Source organism: Giraffa tippelskirchi, chromosome 1 (genome assembly GCF_054371585.1).
Source record: "Giraffa tippelskirchi isolate mGirTip1 chromosome 1, T2T-mGirTip1v1.2.pri, whole genome shotgun sequence".
Lineage (NCBI taxonomy): Eukaryota > Metazoa > Chordata > Mammalia > Artiodactyla > Giraffidae > Giraffa > Giraffa tippelskirchi.
In genome coordinates, this window is record NC_137275.1 from 103,610,093 (window position 1) to 103,631,857 (window position 21,765).

Sequence of the window (21,765 nt, forward strand, 5' to 3'; positions counted from 1 at the left end):
CAGCGGACGTGTCTGTTGTCCTGAGGTGGAATGTGGGTCCCTTGTTCTCCGGCTGATCTGAGCTTTGGGATGGCTGCGTGAGTAGGAGCAGAGCGCTGGCGAGACCGCGACTGGCGGCCTCCCCGCCTCTGCGTCGAGATCTCTGGGGTAGAAGAGGCCTGGTCCAGGCGGTCCATTGGCAGTGGAGCAACACGAGGGCATCCCTAGCGCTGTGCTCACCCTGGGTGTGGACTCCTCATTTCTACAAGTTCTAGGGTGCCCAGTGTGTTCCTCTTTGAAAAATTCATTCATCCATTCATTCATTTATTGGAGTCTAGTTGCTTTCCTTTTTCTTGGAGAAGGCAATGGTACCCCACTCCAGTACTCTTGCCTGGAAAATCCCATGGATGGAGGAGCCTGGTAGGCTACGGTCCATGGGGTGGCTAAGAGTCGGACACAACTGAGCGACTTCACTTTCACTTTTCCCTTTGATACACTGGAGAAGGAAATGGCAACCCACTCCAGTATTCTTGCCTGGAGAATCCCAGGGACAGGGGAGCCTGGTGGGCTACCGTCTGTGGGGTCGCACAGAGTCGGACACGACTGAAGCGACTTAGCAGTTAGCAGTTGCTTTACACTGCTGTGTCAATGTCTGCTGTACAGCAAAGTGAATCCGTCATATATATATATATATATATATATATATTTATATTTATATATATATTTATATTTATATATATATTTATATATATATTTATATATATATATACGTGTGTGTGTGTGTGTGTGTGTGTGTGTGTCTACATATATCCCTCTTTTTAGATTTCCTACCCATTTACTTCACCACAGAGCCCTGAGTAGACTGCCCTGTGCTGTAGAGTAGGTCCTTACTCGTTGTTGACTTTACGCATAGTCTCAGTAGTGTACATACGTCAACCCCAGTCTCCCAGTTCATCCCCCCCACCCGCCTGTCGAATGTATACCTGATGATGCTGAAATTTCCTTCGGGTTCACTCAGGCGAGTCTGGTGACGTCTGTGGAGCCCGTTCTCTCGGAGAGATGGGAGCCCGCTGTGTGGGCCCTGCTGAGGCAGCTTGCCTGGCCGTCTTCTCTAGTTTTCTGAGGTTCTGCTCCTTGAGGGGATGTGTGACATTGATACCGGTGGTCAGACAGGTCGAGTGGCGTTTGCTCACCCTCAGAGCCTCAGGCCCGTGCTGTGTAACCATGTAGAGTCATGATGTTTCTGGTGGTCGTGTCTGCGGCTGTCACGATTGATGAGAAACTGCCTAACGGTCATTGTGAAAAGAGAAGAGTGCTGAGGGTTCGGGCCTCCTCCTGTGAGCCTCACCTCTCCTTTGTAGGCAGACAGACAGCGCCCACCCTGCCCCACCCCTCCCCCGTGAGACCGTCTCAGACAGAACCCCTCCGACATGTGCTACAGCAGGTGTCCTTGTTTAGTAGCTTGGTGTGAGTAATTCTCTGTGAGAGCTCAAGGTGAGAACTCAAAACAGAATATTTGCACGCTTGTATAACCTTTTCCCACTACTCTTTGGCAACAGGAGGAGATTAGGTGGCAGAGTTCAATATGTAGAGAATTCTGGGAAAAGCGGCCTTGAGACCTTTCACTTTTAATGTCAGGCCTTTGCCCACATTGGTTACTTAGTTGTCGACTACGGAGGGACCTGCAGTGGATTTTGACCTGGAGGACGGGAGTTGCACCAGCAGCAAGTTCTGGTCCTGGTTTGACCCTTTCATACATGTGGTGTAAGTCTGCTTTAGAAGAATTAGGCTTGAGAAGGCTGCTTCCAGTTGTGTTAAGCTTTGACTTCTGTTTCCACTCATTACTATTACTTGAATTCTGAGGAAATTGCATGAGAGTTTTCCGACTTTTACCCAAGGAAACGAGCCTCAGAGGTCCCTGTTGGATCTGTTGAAGGTCCCTCCCTCTTGTGGATCCAGTCCGCCTGTGTGGTGTAGCAGACAGAGGTCGTGACTTCATGCCAGATACCATTCCTCCTGGAATTCATGCAGTAACAGGGTAGTTTAGTATACTCTTTGCTGTTTGGGTTGATTATGTTGAAGAGAAGCTTGGGAAACCGAGTGGCCAGACAGAACGTTAATACAGACATATGGGTGCCAATCGTGGCAAATGTGACATTTTAAGTAGGCACGTTTTTGCTCACGTCCGAGGAAACTGCCGTGTCTAGGACTTTAATTTTGAGGACGCTAACTTTATTTTTGAGTTGAAACTTAGGATTTAGTCCAACTCTTTTACGCGTACGTGTATCGGAATGTTCCATGATAGTGACTTACCTTTTCTACTCTGCAATGCCCGGTGTAGGCCATGGTCCAGAACACGGACGTGGAGGTGCGAATCACTACCCTTGAGAGATGCTACCTTGCCGCCCAGCGCGAAGCCACCTCTGTGCACGACGACCTCAATGATAAACTTGAAAATGAAATCGCAGATACGGATTCTATGCATCGACAGGTAACGGCTTTTACTGAACTGTGTCTGACTTTTATAGTGGTGAATTCCTGAGGAAGGAAGGTAAACACCTTTTCATGTGACTCCCACGTTGGAATTTAAGTCCCAGTGTCAAGTTCTTATTACCCTAAAATATTGCGTTCAAATTTGTGGATGTTCAGTTCAGTTCAGTTCAGTTCAGTCGCTCAGTCGTGTCCAAATCTTTGCAACCCGATGATCTGCAGCACGCCAGGCCTCTCTGTCCATCACCAACTCCCAGAGTCTACCCAGACCCATGTCCATCGAGTCAGTGATGCCATCCAACCATGTCATCCTCTGTCGTCCCCTTCTCTTCCTGCCTCCAATCCTACCCAGCGTTAGGGTCTTTTCCAATGAGTCAGCTCTTCGCATGAGGTGGCCAAAGTGTTGGAGTTTCAGCTTCAACATCAGTCCTTCCAATGAACACCCAGGATTGATCCCCTTTAGGATGGACTATTCGGATCTCCTTGCACTCCAAGGGACTCTCAAGAGTCTTCTCCCACACCACAGTTCAAAGGCATCAGTTCTGTGGCGCTCAGCTTTCTTCACCGTCCGACTCTCACATCCATACATGACCACTGGAAAAACCATAGCCTTGACTAGACGGACTTTTGTTGGCAAAGTAGTGTCTCTGCCTTTAAATATGCCATCTAAGTTGGCCATAACCTTCCTTCCAAGGAGTAAGTGTCTTTCAGTTTCGTGGCTGCAGTCACCATCAGCAGTGATTTTGGAGCCCCCAAACATAAAGTCTGACACTGTTTCCACAGTTTCCCCATCTATTTCCCATGAAGTGATGGGACCTGATGCCATGATCTTAGTTTTCTGAACGTTGAGCTTTAAGCCAACTTTTTCACTCTCCTCTTTCACTTTCATCAAGAGGCTCTTTAGTTCTTTTCCACTTTCTGCCGTAAGGGTGGTGTCATCTGCATATCTGAGGTTATTGGTGTTTCTCCCGGCAGTCTCGATTCCAGCTTGTGTTTCTTCCAGCCCAGCGTCTCTCATGATGTACCCTGCGTCTAAGTTAAATAAGCAGGGTGACAAGGACACACAGCCTTGACGTCCTCCTATTCCTATTTGGAACCAGTCTGTTGTTCCATGTCCAGTTCTAACTGTTGCTTCCTGACCTGCATACAGGTTTCCCAAGGGAGAGGTCAAATGGTCTGGTATTCCCATCTCTTTCAGAATTTTCCACAGTTGATTGTGATCCACACAGTCAAAGGCTTTGTTTGGCATAGTCCATAAAGCAGAAATTGATGTTTTTCGGGAACTCTCTTGCTTTTTCGATGATCCAGCAGATATTGGCAATTTGATCTCTGGTTCCTCTGCCTTTTCTAAAATCAGCTGGAACATCTGGAAGTTCACGGTTCACCTATCGCTGAAGCCTGGCTTAGAGAATTTTAAGCATTACTTTACTAGCACGTGAGATGAGTGCCATTGTGCGGTAGTTTGAGCATTCTTTGGCATTGCCTTTCTTTGGGATTGGGATGAAAACTGACCATTTCCAGTCCTGTGGCCACCGCTGAGTTTTCCATATTTGCTGGCATATTGAATATAGCACTTTCACAGCATCATCTTTCAGGATTTGAGATAGCTCAACTGGAATTCCATCAGCTCCACTAGCTTTGTTTGTAGTGATGCTTCCTAAAGTCCGGTGGACTTCACGTTTAGCAGATGATTCTTAAAGAGCAGAATAACTGGGGAAAGCTACTAACGGACGGGGTGCTTGATGTAAATCCCGAGCAAGTAAACATGCCAAGCACCAATGGAAAGGCAAGTCCTCGGTCTCGCTCTCTGTCTGGTTCTCGCCTTACCATCCAGTCTGTGCGGGGCTGTTGGGACCTGTCAGCAATGCACCATGTAGATCTGAGTGGCCGTGAGGGTCGTGTGAGCTCCCAGAGTGCAGAAGAAAGTTTTGACCTCACCGATTGCCCGGAAATGCTGTGTTCCCTCCCTCCCAAAACAAGGCTGTCTGTCTAAGGCTTCCTTTCCCCCTTAGAGATCCTCCGACGGCTCCCCAAGCCACGAGGAAGACCTGGCTAAGGTGATCGAGCTCCAGGAGGTCATCGAGAGGCAGTCAGGGGAGCAGAGCCAGTCGAAGGAGTGCCTGGCAAACCTCTCGGCCTACGTGAGAGAGCCGGAGGAGGACCCGGACACGGCCAGGAAGGAGCTCCTCGCGTCCGAGGAAGCGAACAGACAACCACAGCGGGATGTCCGCGAAGTGAGTGACAGCGGACGTGTCTGTTGTCCTGAGGTGGAATGTGGGTCCCTTGTTCTCCGGCTGATCTGAGCTTTGGGATGGCTGCGTGAGTAGGAGCAGAGCGCTGGCGAGACCGCGACTGGCGGCCTCCCCGCCTCTGCGTCGAGATCTCTGGGGTAGAAGAGGCCTGGTCCAGGCGGTCCATTGGCAGTGGAGCAACACGAGGGCATCCCTAGCGCTGTGCTCACCCTGGGTGTGGACTCCTCATTTCTACAAGTTCTAGGGTGCCCAGTGTGTTCCTCTTTGAAAAATTCATTCATCCATTCATTCATTTATTGGAGTCTAGTTGCTTTCCTTTTTCTTGGAGAAGGCAATGGTACCCCACTCCAGTACTCTTGCCTGGAAAATCCCATGGATGGAGGAGCCTGGTAGGCTACGGTCCATGGGGTGGCTAAGAGTCGGACACAACTGAGCGACTTCACTTTCACTTTTCCCTTTGATACACTGGAGAAGGAAATGGCAACCCACTCCAGTATTCTTGCCTGGAGAATCCCAGGGACAGGGGAGCCTGGTGGGCTACCGTCTGTGGGGTCGCACAGAGTCGGACACGACTGAAGCGACTTAGCAGTTAGCAGTTGCTTTACACTGCTGTGTCAATGTCTGCTGTACAGCAAAGTGAATCCGTCATATATATATATATATATATATATATTTATATTTATATATATATTTATATTTATATATATATTTATATATATATTTATATATATATATATATATATATACGTGTGTGTGTGTGTGTGTGTGTGTGTGTGTCTACATATATCCCTCTTTTTAGATTTCCTACCCATTTACTTCACCACAGAGCCCTGAGTAGACTGCCCTGTGCTGTAGAGTAGGTCCTTACTCGTTGTTGACTTTACGCATAGTCTCAGTAGTGTACATACGTCAACCCCAGTCTCCCAGTTCATCCCCCCCACCCGCCTGTCGAATGTATACCTGATGATGCTGAAATTTCCTTCGGGTTCACTCAGGCGAGTCTGGTGACGTCTGTGGAGCCCGTTCTCTCGGAGAGATGGGAGCCCGCTGTGTGGGCCCTGCTGAGGCAGCTTGCCTGGCCGTCTTCTCTAGTTTTCTGAGGTTCTGCTCCTTGAGGGGATGTGTGACATTGATACCGGTGGTCAGACAGGTCGAGTGGCGTTTGCTCACCCTCAGAGCCTCAGGCCCGTGCTGTGTAACCATGTAGAGTCATGATGTTTCTGGTGGTCGTGTCTGCGGCTGTCACGATTGATGAGAAACTGCCTAACGGTCATTGTGAAAAGAGAAGAGTGCTGAGGGTTCGGGCCTCCTCCTGTGAGCCTCACCTCTCCTTTGTAGGCAGACAGACAGCGCCCACCCTGCCCCACCCCTCCCCCGTGAGACCGTCTCAGACAGAACCCCTCCGACATGTGCTACAGCAGGTGTCCTTGTTTAGTAGCTTGGTGTGAGTAATTCTCTGTGAGAGCTCAAGGTGAGAACTCAAAACAGAATATTTGCACGCTTGTATAACCTTTTCCCACTACTCTTTGGCAACAGGAGGAGATTAGGTGGCAGAGTTCAATATGTAGAGAATTCTGGGAAAAGCGGCCTTGAGACCTTTCACTTTTAATGTCAGGCCTTTGCCCACATTGGTTACTTAGTTGTCGACTACGGAGGGACCTGCAGTGGATTTTGACCTGGAGGACGGGAGTTGCACCAGCAGCAAGTTCTGGTCCTGGTTTGACCCTTTCATACATGTGGTGTAAGTCTGCTTTAGAAGAATTAGGCTTGAGAAGGCTGCTTCCAGTTGTGTTAAGCTTTGACTTCTGTTTCCACTCATTACTATTACTTGAATTCTGAGGAAATTGCATGAGAGTTTTCCGACTTTTACCCAAGGAAACGAGCCTCAGAGGTCCCTGTTGGATCTGTTGAAGGTCCCTCCCTCTTGTGGATCCAGTCCGCCTGTGTGGTGTAGCAGACAGAGGTCGTGACTTCATGCCAGATACCATTCCTCCTGGAATTCATGCAGTAACAGGGTAGTTTAGTATACTCTTTGCTGTTTGGGTTGATTATGTTGAAGAGAAGCTTGGGAAACCGAGTGGCCAGACAGAACGTTAATACAGACATATGGGTGCCAATCGTGGCAAATGTGACATTTTAAGTAGGCACGTTTTTGCTCACGTCCGAGGAAACTGCCGTGTCTAGGACTTTAATTTTGAGGACGCTAACTTTATTTTTGAGTTGAAACTTAGGATTTAGTCCAACTCTTTTACGCGTACGTGTATCGGAATGTTCCATGATAGTGACTTACCTTTTCTACTCTGCAATGCCCGGTGTAGGCCATGGTCCAGAACACGGACGTGGAGGTGCGAATCACTACCCTTGAGAGATGCTACCTTGCCGCCCAGCGCGAAGCCACCTCTGTGCACGACGACCTCAATGATAAACTTGAAAATGAAATCGCAGATACGGATTCTATGCATCGACAGGTAACGGCTTTTACTGAACTGTGTCTGACTTTTATAGTGGTGAATTCCTGAGGAAGGAAGGTAAACACCTTTTCATGTGACTCCCACGTTGGAATTTAAGTCCCAGTGTCAAGTTCTTATTACCCTAAAATATTGCGTTCAAATTTGTGGATGTTCAGTTCAGTTCAGTTCAGTTCAGTCGCTCAGTCGTGTCCAAATCTTTGCAACCCGATGATCTGCAGCACGCCAGGCCTCTCTGTCCATCACCAACTCCCAGAGTCTACCCAGACCCATGTCCATCGAGTCAGTGATGCCATCCAACCATGTCATCCTCTGTCGTCCCCTTCTCTTCCTGCCTCCAATCCTACCCAGCGTTAGGGTCTTTTCCAATGAGTCAGCTCTTCGCATGAGGTGGCCAAAGTGTTGGAGTTTCAGCTTCAACATCAGTCCTTCCAATGAACACCCAGGATTGATCCCCTTTAGGATGGACTATTCGGATCTCCTTGCACTCCAAGGGACTCTCAAGAGTCTTCTCCCACACCACAGTTCAAAGGCATCAGTTCTGTGGCGCTCAGCTTTCTTCACCGTCCGACTCTCACATCCATACATGACCACTGGAAAAACCATAGCCTTGACTAGACGGACTTTTGTTGGCAAAGTAGTGTCTCTGCCTTTAAATATGCCATCTAAGTTGGCCATAACCTTCCTTCCAAGGAGTAAGTGTCTTTCAGTTTCGTGGCTGCAGTCACCATCAGCAGTGATTTTGGAGCCCCCAAACATAAAGTCTGACACTGTTTCCACAGTTTCCCCATCTATTTCCCATGAAGTGATGGGACCTGATGCCATGATCTTAGTTTTCTGAACGTTGAGCTTTAAGCCAACTTTTTCACTCTCCTCTTTCACTTTCATCAAGAGGCTCTTTAGTTCTTTTCCACTTTCTGCCGTAAGGGTGGTGTCATCTGCATATCTGAGGTTATTGGTGTTTCTCCCGGCAGTCTCGATTCCAGCTTGTGTTTCTTCCAGCCCAGCGTCTCTCATGATGTACCCTGCGTCTAAGTTAAATAAGCAGGGTGACAAGGACACACAGCCTTGACGTCCTCCTATTCCTATTTGGAACCAGTCTGTTGTTCCATGTCCAGTTCTAACTGTTGCTTCCTGACCTGCATACAGGTTTCCCAAGGGAGAGGTCAGATGGTCTGGTATTCCCATCTCTTTCAGAATTTTCCACAGTTGATTGTGATCCACACAGTCAAAGGCTTTGTTTGGCATAGTCCATAAAGCAGAAATTGATGTTTTTCGGGAACTCTCTTGCTTTTTCGATGATCCAGCAGATATTGGCAATTTGATCTCTGGTTCCTCTGCCTTTTCTAAAATCAGCTGGAACATCTGGAAGTTCACGGTTCACCTATCGCTGAAGCCTGGCTTAGAGAATTTTAAGCATTACTTTACTAGCACGTGAGATGAGTGCCATTGTGCGGTAGTTTGAGCATTCTTTGGCATTGCCTTTCTTTGGGATTGGGATGAAAACTGACCATTTCCAGTCCTGTGGCCACCGCTGAGTTTTCCATATTTGCTGGCATATTGAATATAGCACTTTCACAGCATCATCTTTCAGGATTTGAGATAGCTCAACTGGAATTCCATCAGCTCCACTAGCTTTGTTTGTAGTGATGCTTCCTAAAGTCCGGTGGACTTCACGTTTAGCAGATGATTCTTAAAGAGCAGAATAACTGGGGAAAGCTACTAACGGACGGGGTGCTTGATGTAAATCCCGAGCAAGTAAACATGCCAAGCACCAATGGAAAGGCAAGTCCTCGGTCTCGCTCTCTGTCTGGTTCTCGCCTTACCATCCAGTCTGTGCGGGGCTGTTGGGACCTGTCAGCAATGCACCATGTAGATCTGAGTGGCCGTGAGGGTCGTGTGAGCTCCCAGAGTGCAGAAGAAAGTTTTGACCTCACCGATTGCCCGGAAATGCTGTGTTCCCTCCCTCCCAAAACAAGGCTGTCTGTCTAAGGCTTCCTTTCCCCCTTAGAGATCCTCCGACGGCTCCCCAAGCCACGAGGAAGACCTGGCTAAGGTGATCGAGCTCCAGGAGGTCATCGAGAGGCAGTCAGGGGAGCAGAGCCAGTCGAAGGAGTGCCTGGCAAACCTCTCGGCCTACGTGAGAGAGCCGGAGGAGGACCCGGACACGGCCAGGAAGGAGCTCCTCGCGTCCGAGGAAGCGAACAGACAACCACAGCGGGATGTCCGCGAAGTGAGTGACAGCGGACGTGTCTGTTGTCCTGAGGTGGAATGTGGGTCCCTTGTTCTCCGGCTGATCTGAGCTTTGGGATGGCTGCGTGAGTAGGAGCAGAGCGCTGGCGAGACCGCGACTGGCGGCCTCCCCGCCTCTGCGTCGAGATCTCTGGGGTAGAAGAGGCCTGGTCCAGGCGGTCCATTGGCAGTGGAGCAACACGAGGGCATCCCTAGCGCTGTGCTCACCCTGGGTGTGGACTCCTCATTTCTACAAGCTCTAGGGTGCCCAGTGTGTTCCTCTTTGAAAAATTCATTCATCCATTCATTCATTTATTGGAGTCTAGTTGCTTTCCTTTTTCTTGGAGAAGGCAATGGTACCCCACTCCAGTACTCTTGCCTGGAAAATCCCATGGATGGAGGAGCCTGGTAGGCTACGGTCCATGGGGTGGCTAAGAGTCGGACACAACTGAGCGACTTCACTTTCACTTTTCCCTTTGATACACTGGAGAAGGAAATGGCAACCCACTCCAGTATTCTTGCCTGGAGAATCCCAGGGACAGGGGAGCCTGGTGGGCTACCGTCTGTGGGGTCGCACAGAGTCGGACACGACTGAAGCGACTTAGCAGTTAGCAGTTGCTTTACACTGCTGTGTCAATGTCTGCTGTACAGCAAAGTGAATCCGTCATATATATATATATATATATATATATATATATTTATATTTATATATATATTTATATTTATATTTATATATATATTTATATTTATATATATATATATATATATATATATATATACGTGTTTGTGTGTGTGTGTGTGTGTGTGTCTACATATATCCCTCTTTTTAGATTTCCTACCCATTTACTTCACCACAGAGCCCTGAGTAGACTGCCCTGTGCTGTAGAGTAGGTCCTTACTCGTTGTTGACTTTACGCATAGTCTCAGTAGTGTACATACGTCAACCCCAGTCTCCCAGTTCATCCCCCCCACCTGCCTGTCGAATGTATACCTGATGATGCTGAAATTTCCTTCGGGTTCACTCAGGCGAGTCTGGTGACGTCTGTGGAGCCCGTTCTCTCGGAGAGGTGGGAGCCCGCTGTGTGGGCCCTGCTGAGGCAGCTTGCCTGGCCGTCTTCTCTAGTTTTCTGAGGTTCTGCTCCTTGAGGGGATGTGTGACATTGATACCGGCGGTCAGACAGGTCGAGTGGCGTTTGCTCACCCTCAGAGCCTCAGGCCCGTGCTGTGTAACCATGTAGAGTCATGATGTTTCTGGTGGTCGTGTCTGCGGCTGTCACGATTGATGAGAAACCGCCTAACGGTCATTGTGAAAAGAGAAGAGTGCTGAGGGTTCGGGCCTCCTCCTGTGAGCCTCACCTCTCCTTTGTAGGCAGACAGACAGCGCCCACCCTGCCCCACCCCTCCCCCGTGAGACCGTCTCAGACAGAACCCCTCCGACATGTGCTACAGCAGCTGTGCTTGTTTAGTAGCTTGGTGTGAGTAATTCTCTGTGAGAGCTCAAGGTGAGAACTCAAAACAGAATATTTGCACGCTTGTATAACCTTTTCCCACTACTCTTTGGCAACAGGAGGAGATTAGGTGGCAGAGTTCAATATGTAGAGAATTCTGGGAAAAGCGGCCTTGAGACCTTTCACTTTTAATGTCAGGCCTTTGCCCACATTGGTTACTTAGTAGTCGACTACGGAGGGACCTGCAGTGGATTTTGACCTGGAGGACGGGAGTTGCACCAGCAGCAAGTTCTGGTCCTGGTTTGACCCTTTCATACATGTGGTGTAAGTCTGCTTTAGAAGAATTAGGCTTGAGAAGGCTGCTTCCAGTTGTGTTAAGCTTTGACTTCTGTTTCCACTCATTACTATTACTTGAATTCTGAGGAAATTGCATGAGAGTTTTCCGACTTTTACCCGAGGAAACGAGCCTCAGAGGTCCCTGTTGGATCTGTTGAAGGTCCCTCCCTCTTGTGCATCCAGTCCGCCTGTGTGGTGTAGCAGACAGAGGTCGTGACTTCATGCCAGATACCATTCCTCCTGGAATTCATGCAGTAACAGGGTAGTTTAGTATACTCTTTGCTGTTTGGGTTGATTATGTTGAAGAGAAGCTTGGGAAACCGAGTGGCCAGACAGAACGTTAATACAGACATATGGGTGCCAATCGTGGCAAATGTGACATTTTAAGTAGGCACGTTTTTGCTCACGTCCGAGGAAACTGCCGTGTCTAGGACTTTAATTTTGAGGACGCTAACTTTATTTTTGAGTTGAAACTTAGGATTTAGTCCAACTCTTTTACGCGTACGTGTATCGGAATGTTCCATGATAGTGACTTACCTTTTCTACTCTGCAATGCCCGGTGTAGGCCATGGTCCAGAACACGGACGTGGAGGTGCGAATCACTACCCTTGAGAGATGCTACCTTGCCGCCCAGCGCGAAGCCACCTCTGTGCACGACGACCTCAATGATAAACTTGAAAATGAAATCGCAGATAAGGATTCTATGCATCGACAGGTAACGGCTTTTACTGAACTGTGTCTGACTTTTATAGTGGTGAATTCCTGAGGAAGGAAGGTAAACACCTTTTCATGTGACTCCCACGTTGGAATTTAAGTCCCAGTGTCAAGTTCTTATTACCCTAAAATATTGCGTTCAAATTTGTGGATGTTCAGTTCAGTTCAGTTCAGTTCAGTCGCTCAGTCGTGTCCAAATCTTTGCAACCCGATGATCTGCAGCACGCCAGGCCTCTCTGTCCATCACCAACTCCCAGAGTCTACCCAGACCCATGTCCATCGAGTCAGTGATGCCATCCAACCATGTCATCCTCTGTCGTCCCCTTCTCTTCCTGCCTCCAATCCTACCCAGCGTTAGGGTCTTTTCCAATGAGTCAGCTCTTCGCATGAGGTGGCCAAAGTGTTGGAGTTTCAGCTTCAACATCAGTCCTTCCAATGAACACCCAGGATTGATCCCCTTTAGGATGGACTATTCGGATCTCCTTGCACTCCAAGGGACTCTCAAGAGTCTTCTCCCACACCACAGTTCAAAGGCATCAGTTCTGTGGCGCTCAGCTTTCTTCACCGTCCGACTCTCACATCCATACATGACCACTGGAAAAACCATAGCCTTGACTAGACGGACTTTTGTTGGCAAAGTAGTGTCTCTGCCTTTAAATATGCCATCTAAGTTGGCCATAACCTTCCTTCCAAGGAGTAAGTGTCTTTCAGTTTCGTGGCTGCAGTCACCATCAGCAGTGATTTTGGAGCCCCCAAACATAAAGTCTGACACTGTTTCCACAGTTTCCCCATCTATTTCCCATGAAGTGATGGGACCTGATGCCATGATCTTAGTTTTCTGAACGTTGAGCTTTAAGCCAACTTTTTCACTCTCCTCTTTCACTTTCATCAAGAGGCTCTTTAGTTCTTTTCCACTTTCTGCCGTAAGGGTGGTGTCATCTGCATATCTGAGGTTATTGGTGTTTCTCCCGGCAGTCTCGATTCCAGCTTGTGTTTCTTCCAGCCCAGCGTCTCTCATGATGTACCCTGCGTCTAAGTTAAATAAGCAGGGTGACAAGGACACACAGCCTTGACGTCCTCCTATTCCTATTTGGAACCAGTCTGTTGTTCCATGTCCAGTTCTAACTGTTGCTTCCTGACCTGCATACAGGTTTCCCAAGGGAGAGGTCAGATGGTCTGGTATTCCCATCTCTTTCAGAATTTTCCACAGTTGATTGTGATCCACACAGTCAAAGGCTTTGTTTGGCATAGTCCATAAAGCAGAAATTGATGTTTTTCGGGAACTCTCTTGCTTTTTCGATGATCCAGCAGATATTGGCAATTTGATCTCTGGTTCCTCTGCCTTTTCTAAAATCAGCTGGAACATCTGGAAGTTCACGGTTCACCTATCGCTGAAGCCTGGCTTAGAGAATTTTAAGCATTACTTTACTAGCACGTGAGATGAGTGCCATTGTGCGGTAGTTTGAGCATTCTTTGGCATTGCCTTTCTTTGGGATTGGGATGAAAACTGACCATTTCCAGTCCTGTGGCCACCGCTGAGTTTTCCATATTTGCTGGCATATTGAATATAGCACTTTCACAGCATCATCTTTCAGGATTTGAGATAGCTCAACTGGAATTCCATCAGCTCCACTAGCTTTGTTTGTAGTGATGCTTCCTAAAGTCCGGTGGACTTCACGTTTAGCAGATGATTCTTAAAGAGCAGAATAACTGGGGAAAGCTACTAACGGACGGGGTGCTTGATGTAAATCCCGAGCAAGTAAACATGCCAAGCACCAATGGAAAGGCAAGTCCTCGGTCTCGCTCTCTGTCTGGTTCTCGCCTTACCATCCAGTCTGTGCGGGGCTGTTGGGACCTGTCAGCAATGCACCATGTAGATCTGAGTGGCCGTGAGGGTCGTGTGAGCTCCCAGAGTGCAGAAGAAAGTTTTGACCTCACCGATTGCCCGGAAATGCTGTGTTCCCTCCCTCCCAAAACAAGGCTGTCTGTCTAAGGCTTCCTTTCCCCCTTAGAGATCCTCCGACGGCTCCCCAAGCCACGAGGAAGACCTGGCTAAGGTGATCGAGCTCCAGGAGGTCATCGAGAGGCAGTCAGGGGAGCAGAGCCAGTCGAAGGAGTGCCTGGCAAACCTCTCGGCCTACGTGAGAGAGCCGGAGGAGGACCCGGACACGGCCAGGAAGGAGCTCCTCGCGTCCGAGGAAGCGAACAGACAACCACAGCGGGATGTCCGCGAAGTGAGTGACAGCGGACGTGTCTGTTGTCCTGAGGTGGAATGTGGGTCCCTTGTTCTCCGGCTGATCTGAGCTTTGGGATGGCTGCGTGAGTAGGAGCAGAGCGCTGGCGAGACCGCGACTGGCGGCCTCCCCGCCTCTGCGTCGAGATCTCTGGGGTAGAAGAGGCCTGGTCCAGGCGGTCCATTGGCAGTGGAGCAACACGAGGGCATCCCTAGCGCTGTGCTCACCCTGGGTGTGGACTCCTCATTTCTACAAGTTCTAGGGTGCCCAGTGTGTTCCTCTTTGAAAAATTCATTCATCCATTCATTCATTTATTGGAGTCTAGTTGCTTTCCTTTTTCTTGGAGAAGGCAATGGTACCCCACTCCAGTACTCTTGCCTGGAAAATCCCATGGATGGAGGAGCCTGGTAGGCTACGGTCCATGGGGTGGCTAAGAGTCGGACACAACTGAGCGACTTCACTTTCACTTTTCCCTTTGATACACTGGAGAAGGAAATGGCAACCCACTCCAGTATTCTTGCCTGGAGAATCCCAGGGACAGGGGAGCCTGGTGGGCTACCGTCTGTGGGGTCGCACAGAGTCGGACACGACTGAAGCGACTTAGCAGTTAGCAGTTGCTTTACACTGCTGTGTCAATGTCTGCTGTACAGCAAAGTGAATCCGTCATATATATATATATATATATATATATTTATATTTATATTTATATATATATTTATATTTATATATATATTTATATTTATATATATATATATATATATACGTGTGTGTGTGTGTGTGTGTCTACATATATCCCTCTTTTTAGATTTCCTACCCATTTACTTCACCACAGAGCCCTGAGTAGACTGCCCTGTGCTGTAGAGTAGGTCCTTACTCGTTGTTGACTTTACGCATAGTCTCAGTAGTGTACATACGTCAACCCCAGTCTCCCAGTTCATCCCCCCCACCCGCCTGTCGAATGTATACCTGATGATGCTGAAATTTCCTTCGGGTTCACTCAGGCGAGTCTGGTGACGTCTGTGGAGCCCGTTCTCTCGGAGAGATGGGAGCCCGCTGTGTGGGCCCTGCTGAGGCAGCTTGCCTGGCCGTCTTCTCTAGTTTTCTGAGGTTCTGCTCCTTGAGGGGATGTGTGACATTGATACCGGCGGTCAGACAGGTCGAGTGGCGTTTGCTCACCCTCAGAGCCTCAGGCCCGTGCTGTGTAACCATGTAGAGTCATGATGTTTCTGGTGGTCGTGTCTGCGGCTGTCACGATTGATGAGAAACCGCCTAACGGTCATTGTGAAAAGAGAAGAGTGCTGAGGGTTCGGGCCTCCTCCTGTGAGCCTCACCTCTCCTTTGTAGGCAGACAGACAGCGCCCACCCTGCCCCACCCCTCCCCCGTGAGACCGTCTCAGACAGAACCCCTCCGACATGTGCTACAGCAGCTGTGCTTGTTTAGTAGCTTGGTGTGAGTAATTCTCTGTGAGAGCTCAAGGTGAGAACTCAAAACAGAATATTTGCACGCTTGTATAACCTTTTCCCACTACTCTTTGGCAACAGGAGGAGATTAGGTGGCAGAGTTCAATATGTAGAGAATTCTGGGAAAAGCGGCCTTGAGACCTTTCACTTTTAATGTCAGGCCTTTGCCCACATTGGTTACTTAGTAGTCGACTACGGAGGGACCTGCAGTGGATTTTGACCTGGAGGACGGGAGTTGCACCAGCAGCAAGTTCTGGTCCTGGTTTGACCCTTTCATACATGTGGTGTAAGTCTGCTTTAGAAGAATTAGGCTTGAGAAGGCTGCTTCCAGTTGTGTTAAGCTTTGACTTCTGTTTCCACTCATTACTATTACTTGAATTCTGAGGAAATTGCATGAGAGTTTTCCGACTTTTACCCGAGGAAACGAGCCTCAGAGGTCCCTGTTGGATCTGTTGAAGGTCCCTCCCTCTTGTGCATCCAGTCCGCCTGTGTGGTGTAGCAGACAGAGGTCGTGACTTCATGCCAGATACCATTCCTCCTGGAATTCATGCAGTAACAGGGTAGTTTAGTATACTCTTTGCTGTTTGGGTTGATTATGTTGAAGAGAAGCTTGGGAAACCGAGTGGCCAGACAGAACGTTAATACAGACATATGGGTGCCAATCGTGGCAAATGTGACATTTTAAGTAGGCACGTTTTTGCTCACGTCCGAGGAAACTGCCGTGTCTAGGACTTTAATTTTGAGGACGCTAACTTTATTTTTGAGTTGAAACTTAGGATTTAGTCCAACTCTTTTACGCGTACGTGTATCGGAATGTTCCATGATAGTGACTTACCTTTTCTACTCTGCAATGCCCGGTGTAGGCCATGGTCCAGAACACGGACGTGGAGGTGCGAATCACTACCCTTGAGAGATGCTACCTTGCCGCCCAGCGCGAAGCCACCTCTGTGCACGACGACCTCAATGATAAACTTGAAAATGAAATCGCAGATAAGGATTCTATGCATCGACAGGTAACGGCTTTTACTGAACTGTGTCTGACTTTTATAGTGGTGAATTCCTGAGGAAGGAAGGTAAACACCTTTTCATGTGACTCCCACGTTGGAATTTAAGTCCCAGTGTCAAGTTCTTATTACCCTAAAATATTGCGTTCAAATTTGTGGATGTTCAGTTCAGTTCAGTTCAGTTCAGTCGCTCAGTCGTGTCCAAATCTTTGCAACCCGATGATCTGCAGCACGCCAGGCCTCTCTGTCCATCACCAACTCCCAGAGTCTACCCAGACCCATGTCCATCGAGTCAGTGATGCCATCCAACCATGTCATCCTCTGTCGTCCCCTTCTCTTCCTGCCTCCAATCCTACCCAGCGTTAGGGTCTTTTCCAATGAGTCAGCTCTTCGCATGAGGTGGCCAAAGTGTTGGAGTTTCAGCTTCAACATCAGTCCTTCCAATGAACACCCAGGATTGATCCCCTTTAGGATGGACTATTCGGATCTCCTTGCACTCCAAGGGACTCTCAAGAGTCTTCTCCCACACCACAGTTCAAAGGCATCAGTTCTGTGGCGCTCAGCTTTCTTCACCGTCCGACTCTCACATCCATACATGACCACTGGAAAAACCATAGCCTTGACTAGACGGACTTTTGTTGGCAAAGTAGTGTCTCTGCCTTTAAATATGCCATCTAAGTTGGCCATAACCTTCCTTCCAAGGAGTAAGTGTCTTTCAGTTTCGTGGCTGCAGTCACCATCAGCAGTGATTTTGGAGCCCCCAAACATAAAGTCTGACACTGTTTCCACAGTTTCCCCATCTATTTCCCATGAAGTGATGGGACCTGATGCCATGATCTTAGTTTTCTGAACGTTGAGCTTTAAGCCAACTTTTTCACTCTCCTCTTTCACTTTCATCAAGAGGCTCTTTAGTTCTTTTCCACTTTCTGCCGTAAGGGTGGTGTCATCTGCATATCTGAGGTTATTGGTGTTTCTCCCGGCAGTCTCGATTCCAGCTTGTGTTTCTTCCAGCCCAGCGTCTCTCATGATGTACCCTGCGTCTAAGTTAAATAAGCAGGGTGACAAGGACACACAGCCTTGACGTCCTCCTATTCCTATTTGGAACCAGTCTGTTGTTCCATGTCCAGTTCTAACTGTTGCTTCCTGACCTGCATACAGGTTTCCCAAGGGAGAGGTCAGATGGTCTGGTATTCCCATCTCTTTCAGAATTTTCCACAGTTGATTGTGATCCACACAGTCAAAGGCTTTGTTTGGCATAGTCCATAAAGCAGAAATTGATGTTTTTCGGGAACTCTCTTGCTTTTTCGATGATCCAGCAGATATTGGCAATTTGATCTCTGGTTCCTCTGCCTTTTCTAAAATCAGCTGGAACATCTGGAAGTTCACGGTTCACCTATCGCTGAAGCCTGGCTTAGAGAATTTTAAGCATTACTTTACTAGCACGTGAGATGAGTGCCATTGTGCGGTAGTTTGAGCATTCTTTGGCATTGCCTTTCTTTGGGATTGGGATGAAAACTGACCATTTCCAGTCCTGTGGCCACCGCTGAGTTTTCCATATTTGCTGGCATATTGAATATAGCACTTTCACAGCATCATCTTTCAGGATTTGAGATAGCTCAACTGGAATTCCATCAGCTCCACTAGCTTTGTTTGTAGTGATGCTTCCTAAAGTCCGGTGGACTTCACGTTTAGCAGATGATTCTTAAAGAGCAGAATAACTGGGGAAAGCTACTAACGGACGGGGTGCTTGATGTAAATCCCGAGCAAGTAAACATGCCAAGCACCAATGGAAAGGCAAGTCCTCGGTCTCGCTCTCTGTCTGGTTCTCGCCTTACCATCCAGTCTGTGCGGGGCTGTTGGGACCTGTCAGCAATGCACCATGTAGATCTGAGTGGCCGTGAGGGTCGTGTGAGCTCCCAGAGTGCAGAAGAAAGTTTTGACCTCACCGATTGCCCGGAAATGCTGTGTTCCCTCCCTCCCAAAACAAGGCTGTCTGTCTAAGGCTTCCTTTCCCCCTTAGAGATCCTCCGACGGCTCCCCAAGCCACGAGGAAGACCTGGCTAAGGTGATCGAGCTCCAGGAGGTCATCGAGAGGCAGTCAGGGGAGCAGAGCCAGTCGAAGGAGTGCCTGGCAAACCTCTCGGCCTACGTGAGAGAGCCGGAGGAGGACCCGGACACGGCCAGGAAGGAGCTCCTCGCGTCCGAGGAAGCGAACAGACAACCACAGCGGGATGTCCGCGAAGTGAGTGACAGCGGACGTGTCTGTTGTCCTGAGGTGGAATGTGGGTCCCTTGTTCTCCGGCTGATCTGAGCTTTGGGATGGCTGCGTGAGTAGGAGCAGAGCGCTGGCGAGACCGCGACTGGCGGCCTCCCCGCCTCTGCGTCGAGATCTCTGGGGTAGAAGAGGCCTGGTCCAGGCGGTCCATTGGCAGTGGAGCAACACGAGGGCATCCCTAGCGCTGTGCTCACCCTGGGTGTGGACTCCTCATTTCTACAAGCTCTAGGGTGCCCAGTGTGTTCCTCTTTGAAAAATTCATTCATCCATTCATTCATTTATTGGAGTCTAGTTGCTTTCCTTTTTCTTGGAGAAGGCAATGGTACCCCACTCCAGTACTCTTGCCTGGAAAATCCCATGGATGGAGGAGCCTGGTAGGCTACGGTCCATGGGGTGGCTAAGAGTCGGACACAACTGAGCGACTTCACTTTCACTTTTCCCTTTGATACACTGGAGAAGGAAATGGCAACCCACTCCAGTATTCTTGCCTGGAGAATCCCAGGGACAGGGGAGCCTGGTGGGCTACCGTCTGTGGGGTCGCACAGAGTCGGACACGACTGAAGCGACTTAGCAGTTAGCAGTTGCTTTACACTGCTGTGTCAATGTCTGCTGTACAGCAAAGTGAATCCGTCATATATATATATATATATATATATTTATATTTATATTTATATATATATTTATATTTATATATATATTTATATTTATATATATATATATATATACGTGTGTGTGTGTGTGTGTGTCTACATATATCCCTCTTTTTAGATTTCCTACCCATTTACTTCACCACAGAGCCCTGAGTAGACTGCCCTGTGCTGTAGAGTAGGTCCTTACTCGTTGTTGACTTTACGCATAGTCTCAGTAGTGTACATACGTCAACCCCAGTCTCCCAGTTCATCCCCCCCACCCGCCTGTCGAATGTATACCTGATGATGCTGAAATTTCCTTCGGGTTCACTCAGGCGAGTCTGGTGACGTCTGTGGAGCCCGTTCTCTCGGAGAGATGGGAGCCCGCTGTGTGGGCCCTGCTGAGGCAGCTTGCCTGGCCGTCTTCTCTAGTTTTCTGAGGTTCTGCTCCTTGAGGGGATGTGTGACATTGATACCGGCGGTCAGACAGGTCGAGTGGCGTTTGCTCACCCTCAGAGCCTCAGGCCCGTGCTGTGTAACCATGTAGAGTCATGATGTTTCTGGTGGTCGTGTCTGCGGCTGTCACGATTGATGAGAAACCGCCTAACGGTCATTGTGAAAAGAGAAGAGTGCTGAGGGTTCGGGCCTCCTCCTGTGAGCCTCACCTCTCCTTTGTAGGCAGACAGACAGCGCCCACCCTGCCCCACCCCTCCCCCGTGAGACCGTCTCAGACAGAACCCCTCCGACATGTGCTACAGCAGCTGTGCTTGTTTAGTAGCTTGGTGTGAGTAATTCTCTGTGAGAGCTCAAGGTGAGAACTCAAAACAGAATATTTGCACGCTTGTATAACCTTTTCCCACTACTCTTTGGCAACAGGAGGAGATTAGGTGGCAGAGTTCAATATGTAGAGAATTCTGGGAAAAGCGGCCTTGAGACCTTTCACTTTTAATGTCAGGCCTTTGCCCACATTGGTTACTTAGTAGTCGACTACGGAGGGACCTGCAGTGGATTTTGACCTGGAGGACGGGAGTTGCACCAGCAGCAAGTTCTGGTCCTGGTTTGACCCTTTCATACATGTGGTGTAAGTCTGCTTTAGAAGAATTAGGCTTGAGAAGGCTGCTTCCAGTTGTGTTAAGCTTTGACTTCTGTTTCCACTCATTACTATTACTTGAATTCTGAGGAAATTGCATGAGAGTTTTCCGACTTTTACCCGAGGAAACGAGCCTCAGAGGTCCCTGTTGGATCTGTTGAAGGTCCCTCCCTCTTGTGGATCCAGTCCGCCTGTGTGGTGTAGCAGACAGAGGTCGTGACTTCATGCCAGATACCATTCCTCCTGGAATTCATGCAGTAACAGGGTAGTTTAGTATACTCTTTGCTGTTTGGGTTGATTATGTTGAAGAGAAGCTTGGGAAACCGAGTGGCCAGACAGAACGTTAATACAGACATATGGGTGCCAATCGTGGCAAATGTGACATTTTAAGTAGGCACGTTTTTGCTCACGTCCGAGGAAACTGCCGTGTCTAGGACTTTAATTTTGAGGACGCTAACTTTATTTTTGAGTTGAAACTTAGGATTTAGTCCAACTCTTTTACGCGTACGTGTATCGGAATGTTCCATGATAGTGACTTACCTTTTCTACTCTGCAATGCCCGGTGTAGGCCATGGTCCAGAACACGGACGTGGAGGTGCGAATCACTACCCTTGAGAGATGCTACCTTGCCGCCCAGCGCGAAGCCACCTCTGTGCACGACGACCTCAATGATAAACTTGAAAATGAAATCGCAGATAAGGATTCTATGCATCGACAGGTAACGGCTTTTACTGAACTGTGTCTGACTTTTATAGTGGTGAATTCCTGAGGAAGGAAGGTAAACACCTTTTCATGTGACTCCCACGTTGGAATTTAAGTCCCAGTGTCAAGTTCTTATTACCCTAAAATATTGCGTTCAAATTTGTGGATGTTCAGTTCAGTTCAGTTCAGTTCAGTCGCTCAGTCGTGTCCAAATCTTTGCAACCCGATGATCTGCAGCACGCCAGGCCTCTCTGTCCATCACCAACTCCCAGAGTCTACCCAGACCCATGTCCATCGAGTCAGTGATGCCATCCAACCATGTCATCCTCTGTCGTCCCCTTCTCTTCCTGCCTCCAATCCTACCCAGCGTTAGGGTCTTTTCCAATGAGTCAGCTCTTCGCATGAGGTGGCCAAAGTGTTGGAGTTTCAGCTTCAACATCAGTCCTTCCAA

The 21,765-nt window shown here is 48.6% G+C and overlaps 1 protein-coding gene across 17 annotated transcripts in view; it reads left to right on the forward strand.

The window, feature by feature from the left end:
• Positions 1 to 21,765, forward strand: part of LOC145504523 (liprin-alpha-1-like) — a 78,164-nt gene that overhangs the window by 47,117 nt on the left and 9,282 nt on the right. For 15 of the 17 annotated variants that reach the window (XM_081485591.1, XM_081485585.1, XM_081485578.1 and 12 more), the window contains 9 exons: positions 2,321 to 2,470; positions 4,482 to 4,703; positions 7,040 to 7,189; positions 9,201 to 9,422; positions 11,771 to 11,920; positions 13,932 to 14,153; positions 16,478 to 16,627; positions 18,639 to 18,860; positions 21,181 to 21,330. In XM_081485591.1, coding sequence (XP_081341717.1) covers positions 2,321 to 2,470; positions 4,482 to 4,703; positions 7,040 to 7,189; positions 9,201 to 9,422; positions 11,771 to 11,920; positions 13,932 to 14,153; positions 16,478 to 16,627; positions 18,639 to 18,860; positions 21,181 to 21,330 — 1,638 coding nt within the window. Of the gene's footprint in view, positions 1 to 2,320; positions 2,471 to 4,481; positions 4,704 to 7,039; positions 7,190 to 9,200; positions 9,423 to 11,770; positions 11,921 to 13,931; positions 14,154 to 16,477; positions 16,628 to 18,638; positions 18,894 to 21,100; positions 21,331 to 21,765 lie in introns of all 17 variants that reach the window. The other 2 variants (XM_081485682.1, XM_081485676.1) reach the window with 2 other exon arrangements.